This window comes from Atractosteus spatula, chromosome 15, assembly GCF_055471065.1.
Source record: "Atractosteus spatula isolate fAtrSpa1 chromosome 15, fAtrSpa1.hap1, whole genome shotgun sequence".
In the NCBI taxonomy this organism is placed as follows: Eukaryota; Metazoa; Chordata; class Actinopteri; order Semionotiformes; family Lepisosteidae; genus Atractosteus; species Atractosteus spatula.
The window spans coordinates 24,039,044-24,051,159 of NC_142720.1; the positions used below are offsets into that span (position 1 = coordinate 24,039,044).

At 36.0% G+C, this 12,116-nt stretch overlaps 1 protein-coding gene across 1 annotated transcript in view; it reads right to left on the reverse strand.

Annotated features, from left to right (window-relative positions):
- Nucleotides 1-12,116, reverse strand: part of eys (EGF-like photoreceptor maintenance factor) — a 341,768-nt gene that overhangs the window by 185,630 nt on the left and 144,022 nt on the right. The window contains exons 31-33 of the mRNA XM_088934016.1: nt 7,207-7,331; nt 5,947-6,071; nt 5,161-5,392 (exon numbers count right to left, since the gene is read on the reverse strand). Of these exons, the coding sequence (XP_088790142.1) occupies nt 5,161-5,392; nt 5,947-6,071; nt 7,207-7,331 (482 nt within the window). The remainder of the gene's footprint in view (nt 1-5,160; nt 5,393-5,946; nt 6,072-7,206; nt 7,332-12,116) is intronic.

The window sequence follows — 12,116 nt, forward strand, 5'->3', positions numbered from 1 at the left end:
GGGGGGAGAAAGACTATGTTGGGGTCTTCCTTCACTGCTCCCAGTCCCTGGTGTCTGAGTCCTCTCCTGGGTCCAACTGCCACAATCTGTCCCACTAATCTTCCTTCTTCCAAAGGTCCCAGTTTTGTGCTCACTGAGGCCTTTTAGGCCTTCTTAACCCTGTCTCCTAACTCCTCCCCCAGGGGGAAAGCTCTGTGTGGGTACTGATGCACTTCAATCACGGGTCCAGTCAAACTTGTTCAGAACCCCACACAGCTAATCATCACTAAGGTGTCACTGGACCATCAAGGTAATTCACATTCATACAACCTTCAACACCTGGTGCCCTCACCCACACAGCCATTCTTTTTCACTCTGTGACATTAGCACTGACAAACAACAAACAACATATATTTCAATGTTGCTGGTACAATGCTTCAATAGTTATGTCTTCAAAGTTTTTTTGTGTTATCAGCTGCATCTAAAGTATCTGAAGAGATTATGGAGTGACTGACAACTGATAGTCACTCCAGACAATAATGGACTGTTGGCACATTTAGTAATTTCTGTAATGATGTGTGCTTAAAATATTTTTTAATAGAATAATGGGGTGGAGATGTATACAAAGTTTAAAAATGGTAAGCTAAATAATAATCTGATTGTTGATTGTGCATTTCTTATAAAATGTATATAACATGTCTTGCATATACTAACGAACCTCATCACAGAACAGATAATCACATTATATAGATTACTACGTGTACTATGTGTGTTATATACTATACTATGTGTAACAGGTATGACAGTTTGATAAGTGGGGTAAAATCATGATGTCAGTCCTCAGGATGCAATGACGTTGCCCTGTGTCAACTGTCTCATCTGTTGGTAAAGTAGATTTACCTTCCTTTTGCTGTCTAGATTACGGTAGAGAAATGCCTGAGACATGACAATCAAATCTAAGCCGTTGATCACACAAGCTTGTATCTTTTTCTAGCTTTGGTTTATATTTCTCTGAAGTGTTAAAATATCAGCAGTGTTTTTTGTCTATACATTAGCATTAGTGTAATAATTGCTTCATTAATGGCATAATCACCTTGTAAATTAGGACCGAATTGCACAATCCTGTGCATTAATAGGCAGTCTATTTGTAGTTGCTATCTAAGACAGGTACAGTATGTACCCCAAACTCTTAAGAGCTGTAATTTATAGGTACAGTATATATATATATCTTTTAGCTTCTATAAGGAAGACATCTAATTTTGTGATCTGGTATTATTAATTACAGACTCTCATTTGAGTAGCATTTAGCTTCTCCTGTTAGCTGGACACCGAATATAGCTTTAGATTGGAAATAGGTGACCTACTTAAAAAAAAATCACAGCACAAACTGAATGATTGACATTCTGCTAGCACAGAAATGTGTTGATTCTCCTGGGGTGGCTTCCCAATATATATCATATCAATATCAAACAAATGGTCCTCAAGTTTGTGATCTGTGATGTGAGCAACATGTAGCATATTGGAAGACAATTAAACTATATCTTTAAAAACTGTATAAATATAAAAAACTATGTCTAACTATGTAAAAACTGCTATAAAATCCAGTTCTATATGTGAATGCACTGGAGCTGGGTTTTAAAGACTACCATTAGATGAATGAAATGGCAAATCCCACAATCCAAGTAATTACAAACCAGTAAGGCTAAGTTTTTTTCTTAAAATTACTTAATAAAACTCTTACAGATATGTAGTGAGTACTTAAATGTACAGTAGGTGATATAATTACTGGAGTATCCCAAGGATCCATATTAGGACCACAGCTCTTCCTAATTTAAAAGAACAATCTAGATTTTTGTAGTTAGTAAATGAGTTAAATTCATAGATAATATCAACTCGACTACGGCTTTGCTTGTCTTTTTTCAGACTTGGATACTTTTGTACTTAACGGAACCCTTCTGGGAAAGGACCTACTGTACTACCTCCTCGCACAGTGTCCAAACCAGCCGCTTTACAGCATCTGACAACTACATGGTGAAACAATAAAAAAGGCAAATTGCATACTAATACATCTACTGTAAGCATTAAAACAATTTAAAACAAGAGATGTCATGGATGTACTGTAATGTTAAAATTATAAAATGCACTAATAGAACCACATTCAGAATATTGTGTACAAACTCGTCACAACATTGTTTTGGAAATACTTCAGAGAAGAGGACCAGATACAGCACATCCAGAGTTTAAAATGAATAAACAGTACTGCTCTGAAAGACTAAAGTAACTGAATATTTTCTGCCTTGAAATTCAAAATCTTCAAGGCCACTGACAGTCAACCCAATGCGTTGTTTTCTGAATTAATAGTGAAACACCAACCACAGGATGTAACTTAACAATTTACAGGAAAGTTTATTAAAAACTAAGATCGGGAAGCACTAGTACACAAAGCTTGTACAGAAGTGAAAAACTGCTGATACACCGACTTATTTCATGAAACACCTGGATGAGACTCTCAGATCAATTAGCTATTTAGCAACCAAACAAACTAGATGGGCTGACTGACCTCAACATGCTTGTAATATATGTTCTGATGTTGTTTATATTTCAAACGTTTATGTTTTATGTTTTCAAATTTATTAGATGTTATATTTATATTTAACTGGCCTTTTTAAATCTTATAAACATAGCATAATTTGAAAAGGACTGAAACTCTACAGGAAACTTACATTTTGAGTCAAAATTAGACAAAACAATATTTCTAGGTAATAATGTTGACTGGAATGTTAACCTTTTATTCCGGATTGTGGTCGCCGACGACCACGCCGGTCTCCCCAGCCTCCACTTAATGTTTACGCTAGATAAACAACTTTTTTTTCAAACCACTCCACAAATTTTCTCACATGTAAGTATTCTCCAATATCATCACAACAAAACCATAATGTTTGTTTCCACAGCTGTGACACTATTGTGCAATAAACCAATAAATTAATGAACTAGCACGACCCCCAATAAAACACCCGGCCAACACATAAACCATGTTATCATTCAAAAAAGGAGAACCGGAGCTTTAAAAAAATGTGTTTTTTTTAAAAACCAAGACAATCGATCACAAAGTCACTTTTTATCTGATGATGCACTTCCAAACTTCCAATATGCATCGATAAAGCAATCAATAAGCCAGCAAAACAAGACCGCAAAAGCAAAAACCAGCAATATATATATATCCCATGTTTTTACCTTATTCTGAAGCATGATATATATCCACAATAGCCCAGACTTGCTTATCTCCAGACCTGGATAAGCTATTGACTGTTATTGCCTGTTGTAAATAGTAGTAAATGTTTGAAGCAGGACCGCGAGAAATAAGGCGATCTGATTGGTAAAAAGCACCGTCATTCATTGTATTTTCAGCCATTCAGAGCCCTTAGGGGGTAAGACTTCCTCTAGAAGCCTCAGGCTGTGTTCCGCCTGCCTTTTAGCTGTCAATCATTGTCTCAGAAGGGGTAATCAATCAGTTTTTTATCAGTTTCTTATCAGTGCTCCTTTTTTTCACACCAGAAGGCAACTCTGAAGTTTTTTTTCATTGCATAACAGCAGATAAAGGCTCTCTAGCAGTGTCTAAAGGTTTTTATAGCAATTGCAATGGTTTTTATTCTTATTATTTTCAATATTTTTATGATTTTTTATTATAGGTGTGACATTTAATTCCAGGTCCAGTCTTCACAAAACATGATGTAGAATTTTTTCTAATTGATCAATTTGTCCCAGATTTTTATCCAAGCTAGTAGTCACCTAGAACAAGGTTTTCAAATCATTCCCAGGCCTTTTTACAGGCATATAGTTGAAAAATCTGACCTCTGAAGACCAAAACAACATTTTCACCTGCTGTTTTTTGGGTTTTTTTTCCATAGGTTTGTCTGCTGAGTGGACACATTAAGAAATATAAGAAATGTGACTGTTCACACTCAAAAGTGTGAACCCAAGGGGGTTAGCTTCAATGTAAGACCTGAACCAGGCTCCTGCTATGTTCTGCTGCAGAGATATAACAATGTTTAAGGGGTGGAAATTCCAGGCGGACATTGGCTAAACGTGTCACTGGGACTAAGTGGAGACTGATGTGAGGCCTGTCCAATGAAGTGGACAGGGTTAATATTCAGTGGCTAAACGCTGCAGCTTTGTTATTTGGACAGACAAAGGCAGTACTGATTTTTTTCAAAAAGATAGGTGAGGGCACTTGAATCAAGGAGCTCTGAAGTGTGGAACAGCAAAAAAACCAGCATGATAAAGAAATTAAACAAAGTAGATAAATTGGGTTTTGATGAGAATAGAATCCACATTTTGGCTAAAATAAAGTAATTTGAAATGCACACAAAGGATTTAAAAGGAAATCATACCTCTAAGAAGAAATACTTTTGTTTTAAAATAAGAAATCGGTGGGTGGTTGAATTGTGGAATAGAAAATTAACTTTCACCAATGGAAACGGAGGAATAGAAGCATAGCTATCTGAAATCTGCTCATTTGCTCATGTACAGGAAAAAGCTTTTATATTTCTCCTTTTCTCTTTCAAAGAGAAAAATCTAGATTAATGGATTTCTTAACATTAAATTAGTTGCTGCCCAAAACCTTTTTGAATTGGCCTGTATTAAATATTTCATGTAAAGAAGGGTTTAAATTGACTATTTCAAGGATGGCCTAAGCAAAAAAAAGTCCCTTCTTGAGGTTTGGACCTGCCCTGCAGTGTTAGATCCTGAAGATATGGAATGTATGGCTGGTATCATAGGGGTTTTAACCATAGTTAAACACATGTATTAAATATAATCATGAAGGTATTCTATAGTTTCTCACTTCCTACTGGTGATGCTCCATACTTCACAACAATGTGTCTGTAGCTATTATATAGCTTCTAAACTGGAAACTAGTATACAGGGTCTTTTAGCAGTTGTGTCATGTAGTTCCAGTAATATGGTCATTTTGACCAAGATTCACATGTTTGTAATGGTAATATTCTATGGTGAAAATCAATAGACAAGAAACAACAAGATAAATAAATGTATGCATTTTCATTTGATCATTTCTTTCATTTTGATAGTAATTTTCCAAAATGAAGGAAATCGTAAACTGCACAAGGAAAAAAATAACTTTATTGTTTAATTAATGTGCATTTGATAAGTCTTTTATCTTACCTTCTGTTTGGTATGCATTGTGTAAGCTTGCTTCTAAGTGAGCTGAGGACAGCAGCACTGGTGTGGGATTGATAAGGGGGCTCCAATCGGTTGTCTGAGTGATTCCAGTCACGTTATGAGTGGATGTAATAGCGGGAATGCAGGTGACATTGTTAATTCCATCCACACAATAATACTCATCTGGGCAGGACTGGATCAGACAGTCATTGTAGTTATGTTCACAGTTCTTTCCCTATTAAGAAAGTATAGATGTGCAGTAAATATTTGTCTTTCTTGCATTCCTAATATTAAAAATCAACATATCAACATATTAATAATGAAAATAATAACAACATATTTATATGCGTATATCTGCTAATTTCACTTCTAATTTATTTTGACACTGTATTGAAAGAGTTTATAAAATACGTTGAATCTTTATGAAGCCTAAAGAAAAAAAAAACAATGCTAAATCATTATTTTCAAGAGTACTGTCGCCAGTGGAATACATTTTCTGTTTCTGAAGGCATTAAGATTCAAGTACGGTTTGCATCTCCCAAGTCATCTTAATCAGGGTACAAATTAGCTTGAGGTGCAGAGGCCTGAACAATTATCTGGAAGGATCCAGCTGTTACAGGACTGCTAAGGAAGGTACTGAGGCAGGAGAGTCCTTCCCATCTGGGAGCTTTGTGATTTGCAAGATAAAAAGCAAGAGAAAAAAACAAAACAAAAGCTGAAAAGTAACATATTGTTTTCAGCATTTGCTTAATCACAGAGCTGGTACGAAAAAAAGAAAACACATCTCACCACAAATCCAGGACGACAGAAGCAGGTGTAGCCATGACCAGGCTGCTTCTGGATACACATCCCCTGGTCACACGGCCCTGACTGGCACTCATTAATGTCATTCTCACAGTGACGGCCTGTCCAACCTGCCGGGAACAAAGCACACAAAGCACTGCAGTGAACAAGCCCGGCTCCTCTGAAGTCAATAGGAACTGAATTCTTTAGCATTTATTTAGTTCTTCACAGAAAAAAGAAGCAGGCACATTAAAATTGATCAGAAGAGAATGATGTTTTCAGTTCTGCTGAAGTGAGATTTATAGAAAGATGAAAGAAAAAACATGGAGATGGCTTTTTAATGAAACCAGGGCCAGTTTTGTTCTTTTCTTGTATAAAAATATACTTGTATATTTTGTATTGAGTTTCACATTGAAGATGACTTTTGACAGGTTTGAATGACACATACAGGTACATATGCAATACCTCTTCGCATGCTCAGAGAAAGTGATTTTGACAGAAAAGAATCTTACTGGGACTGCATGACAGAAATGCACTGAGGAAAACAATTTAATGCAGTGCCTAAAACAAGTTTTTATATTTATTTCATTTGTACAACATTGTAAAATATTGTATGAAACCTTATTTTTAAACATCAGGTTAGAAATCCTAATGTCTCTCTGTTTAGTTTAGTGTATTGACAAAATACACACTTCTAGAGGAAACATTAAGAGACTTACTTAAATTAAAGTGACCTGGGAACCATGGATTGCCCACTTTTCTATATAGCCACTGGATGGCCGTGATCACACGGATGCACACACAGGAGAAGCACAGGCTGGTGTGGCTCAGGGATCTGAACTTGGCACTTTGGGGTGACATCTCACACCGGTCAGAGGAAGGGAGAGATGCCATGCTAGCAGAACCACACCTTTATTAAAGTTTACTATGGTATGGCTGGTAAAGCATAGTAAAAAAACTGAAATATCATGAAGAAACACAAAAATGTTTGGTAAAGCCAAATACTGTAATAATACAGTATTCCTATGTCAAGTTTTTAAGAGACGTGGAGAGATCATTAGGCTGAGGCAGTGTCAATGCAGTAGACTGGAGACAGTCCCTGGGTTACCTTCATTTCAGCTAACTGTATTATACATGAAAAGGGTACTGGAAGAAGAAACAGCTGGATTTTTTAAATTTGGACTTTTGTTGTGGTTTTAAAATGTATTTTAAAGCATAGCTTTAAAGCTATATTTTCTTGTAACAAACTACTTTAGCATGTCTTACCTGGTCTACAGTGGCAGAGATACCCATCCACAAGGTCTTGGCAGATAGCACCATGGAGACACGGTGCTGAGAAGCATTCATTAATCTCAACCTCACAAAAGTCTCCCGAAAATCCTGAAGGACATCTGTGGTGAAGAAAACAACACCATGAAATTAAAATAATACAAACAAAATAAGCAATTAGATAAAGGAAGTCATTCATAAAGATTACTTATTTTTGGCACTGCTCAGCTAATTGCTGTGTAGGATGTTGTTCTAGTAATAATGTGATGTAGGAGGGTAGTGAGTCCAGACAAAATAGAGATTATTGTCAGGATCACATTCCCTGGAATGCTGTGGAGAATTAGCTGCTGTTCTCTGTCCCTCGACCAGTTGGCATAAGGCAATTTGTCAGGTGACAATTTCAAATGCAGGAAGCTGAGGCTTTAAATTATCAGTCACAATCTGAGATCAGAGGGTAGATATTTTGTTATGCAAGATGCACCAAGCACTGACTGTCAAGGAACTGTGGAACTGGGAGTTATTGAGAGTGTTTATGAAAAGACTCAAGGAGAGATTGGAGACGAGATTTTGTTTTGGAAAACTACCACACTTCTTAGCTGTTGGCAGAAATAGTTAGGGACTTGGAAGAAGCCAGTTAGTAGCTCAAAAAGGAACTAAGGCCTTTGTGTTTATTTTGGTTTACAAGTAGTTTCCCGCACTGTAAATAAAATAGCTCTTGCTTTTCACCTCATGGCTACTTTGTGAGTCTGTTTTACTTGGAATCACCTATCAAAGTTTTAGTTTCATGACACCCTGCACCAGGGTGTCTCACATGTGCATAAACCCTGCTTATGTCTTGGGCATGGCAAATTGTGATAATTTCATCAGGATAAGTATGACAATGATGAGATGAGCACATACAGTAGTACTTGCAACATTGTAACATCTGGTGATACAGGAGGTTCAGAAAACCACCTGCCAAATGAACAAGACTGGAAGTTTCCTTGGAGTGGAGCAAACAGCAGCGGGGAGAACAAAGGCTGAAATGGCTTATTTCAAAACAAACCAGGTCCTTCATTTTGAACTGAACGCCATGCCAGGCTAACATCGTTCTCCTTGTAAAAAAGAGATTAATACAAGCTGGTGATCCTACTAAAGTCATTACTGTTGCTAAAGGTTTTGGGAAACGTTACTGCTGAGATGATATTACAGTTTGTAAGCACAGCCATTTCTGAAACAACAGTTTCTTGCTTATGTTTAACAGAAATATTTGTGGCAGCATCCCAATAGTTCATTTGCTGCTGATGTGCAAACCGCATGGTACTGTATAGACTCATAGAAAACACCATTATGGCTCTTCATCAGTCAACCATATAGTAATATACTGTATGTATATACAGTTATGAGTTAGACATGGTTATAGAAATGCATTCAAAGCAATTCAGTGAAGCATAATACACAAAACATAACACAGCAGGGCAGGAATATCTCTTCTCTTACCACTGAGCTAATTTAATTAGAAGGTTTCATTTCTCCAGGCCATTAGAAGCCCAACGAGGAAGATGTAGTGGTATGCAATTCATTGGTATCAAATTCACAATGCACAGTAGTATTTTTAAAGTTACGTGTTGTCCTCTAATTGGGAGGCATATAAGCATTGAGTTGTCAGAGTGCTGAATATTCTGATTTTAATTCAATTTGAAAAAAAGGTGTAGAGTTACATATAGTACTAACTAGGAAGGGAAAATGAAGAAATGATATAGGAATTAATTATCAATACAGTAGGTCAGGTTTTACAATGTTTTACAAATGTATAACATGCATTAGACTAACAATGTGTGACTTTGTTGCCAACAAACAATAACAATAACAATGTGTCATTGTCATTTGTACCATTTTCTAACCTGTAAATTTACTTTATTGGAAAACATTTGTTAAAAGGAAAGAGCTCATAGTGGGGAGGATATAAATAATTAAAATTTAATTGCTAAAAATTTGTTTCACCTGCTGAAAGCTGCTCCTGAACAAAAATGAGCATCGTCTTAAAAAAATGTAAGAAACATTCTCCATATTGTTACATAATTTGCTTAAAAAAGCTCTTTGACACAAATTACAAATATTACTACAACTGTGTTTCTTAACAATGCATATTGATATGTTTTCAATTGTAGTACTAAGAATAGAAACAGGATTTTTGCTTGCATCCCCTTGAAATTCCACATTCCCCGATTACTGAGTGAACTGAATAATTCATTGATGGCAAATCTTATTACAGATTGCAGAACTGTGCCAGAGGCTGCACATGAAACCAGTTGCATAACTAGTGTTGAGCAACTCTTTTGAAACCGGATGTATAGAAGTGTTCTAAAAAGCAATTCTGAAGTTTGTTTTTTTTAGGTCAAAGCACACTGAAGCACAGATGAAATATGCACTTTGCCAAGCCGCTTCATCAAGAACCTTGGAATTTTATAAGGCCCATACGACAATGCCAATTTAGCCAACTGCATGATGGGATGCGAGGTATGACATCTGTGCATGGAGAATTATGACAGCAGTTAGCAGTCAGAGGCTGTATGTGGGTGCCTATCTTATGAAATTGTTTTAACGACTGTGGTGTTCTTAGATTGGTCCTAGAGACTGGTCACAGGATGTCAAAAGAATGTAAAAGTCTGACATCCGTGATTGCAAACCTTATGGTGAAGCACTGGTAAAAAGGCACTTAAAGCTGTTTGCTATGTCAGATCTCCATCAGATGGTTGCTTAGCAGACAGAAACATTAAAGTTAGACTACGTTACCCCATCTCCCCACCACCACATCCTGTTGTGAAGCTACAGGTAGCAGCCTGAACAGCAATGATCCAGCAACCATTTCAGAGTAAAGCAAAGCAATTTCATGAACAAATAATATTAAAATATAGTAAAGGAATAAACAGACAGAGATCTCTGACACCTCCTAGCCCCTACTCCTGAGAGTCATTCTTTATGTCTTCACCTTCACAATCAATGAAGAGGGTGTAAATTATCTATGAAATGTAACACACAGAAATGTCTCCTACTGATGAAAGGTGTAATATCACAGATGTTAGTAGACTGTTTTCAATAGGGGTTACCAATAAAAAAGATAATAAACACATATCAAAATTATTCTCATAAAATGAATAGTAATAGTAATCATTCCCCAATGTTTATAGGTTAAGATTAAATACATCTGCAATTTGCTTCTTCCATTGCACTAAGAATTTACAATGACTATTAAAGTTTTGATGAGGCTTGAACACCCCATACAGAATCAATCAGTCATGCTTGACTATGTCACATAAAGCAAAAACATGATTAAAGAAATTACACTGTATCCTAGAATACAAATTAAAAAGATCTAGAATAAAAACACCAAATTACAGTCTTAAGAACAATATCCTTAACTAATATTAAAAATAATTTCCATGAGACTAATCCCAGATTTGTTTTAATTAAAAAACTGTCACACAATTAAAAATACTAGTATTTTTTTTGCTCTAATAAGACAATAATAATTCTTAATTTTTTCCATTTTTTAAAAAGTATAAACACATCACTTACATAATACATTTTCTACTTTCATTTAAATAAACCTATTCATAAAGTCACTGATGAGCTGATCTTCTCAGCAGTCCAGTCTATCATTTTCTGTCTTTGTGCTACATTAATGTTTTTGACCTGCTTGATGGTTAGTCTTGTCCATTAGTCTTCCATAAATGAAAGTCTCATTAGTGTTATCAGATGTAATGCAGTTAAGCACATCCTATGAAAACAAAAGCTAAATACCCACAGAGAAAACTGGCTCCTTATTAAACATTGTCTTCATTATCTTTACAAGTAAAATGTTAGAAAGCAACTTTAGGAAAATAAAAAAACACTTTAGTTATAAGAGATATGAATATCTGAAATACAATGTTTTGGTAATACAGTATAAAGTAAGTGACTATTGAAGTGTTTTTAAGAATCTAGATACAATGTTAAACACCTGGCAAGGGTAAACGTTTGAGTAGGGAAAAAACTATAAGTTTTGCTGGCTGTGCGATGCAATTAACAGTCCAGGAACACAACCTAAAACAGACAGCTTAGAAGAGCTGGAGAAGAAAGGAATAGAAAGGGCATGGGGAAGAATCAGGAAGACAGAGACGAGAGGGAGACAGAAGGATAGAGGCCTTTGTCCAGATCATCCATGAAGACCAGATTCAGATACAGTATTTGAACCCTGTTAAAAGAGCCTTCTTTTCTGTTGTTTTTAGGAAACTCTGATTTCCTGTATGAAGAATCCTTCAGTTAAAAACAGCCTCTCCTGGTTAGTGGATCTATTTTTAGTATAGGGAGGTAGGTTCCCATTCATTTTAAAGCATCCAGGTTTTCAGAGAGAGAATATTTATCTGTTGGTCATATTGTGTTCAATAAGAAGGCAGCTTATCTCTTCTTTTAGTCTCTGTAGGCATTATACTCCAGGAGTCTGGAGGTTTTCTGGGTGGTCAGGATGTAGGACTCTGGGTCATCTTGTTTGTAAGTTTGTACGTACAGTAGTATAACTTGTGTTTTGTATGTGTTGTTGTATGTTGTTAATTTGTCATCACTAATAAATATTTGAATTATGAATTATGATTCTTTTCACCAAAGCTGTGCCAAAGACCTCAAGTTCCCCTAAATACTGTATATCAACTGCTCTGGTACAATCTTGGCAAAAATCTTTACAATTTGGGAGTTTAATTGATTATTTAATTGACATATTGATTAATCAACTCAGCCTATGTCTGATATTCACCCTTTTTGTAACCCTCTATTTGTAACATTTTAAACCCTCTAATTTATGTCCTAGATTTTTCATGCATGTAGCACAATGTGAATGGATTCTTCTTCCTGACTCGTCAGAGGGGAGGAAATAAAGGGCCCTATCAAAA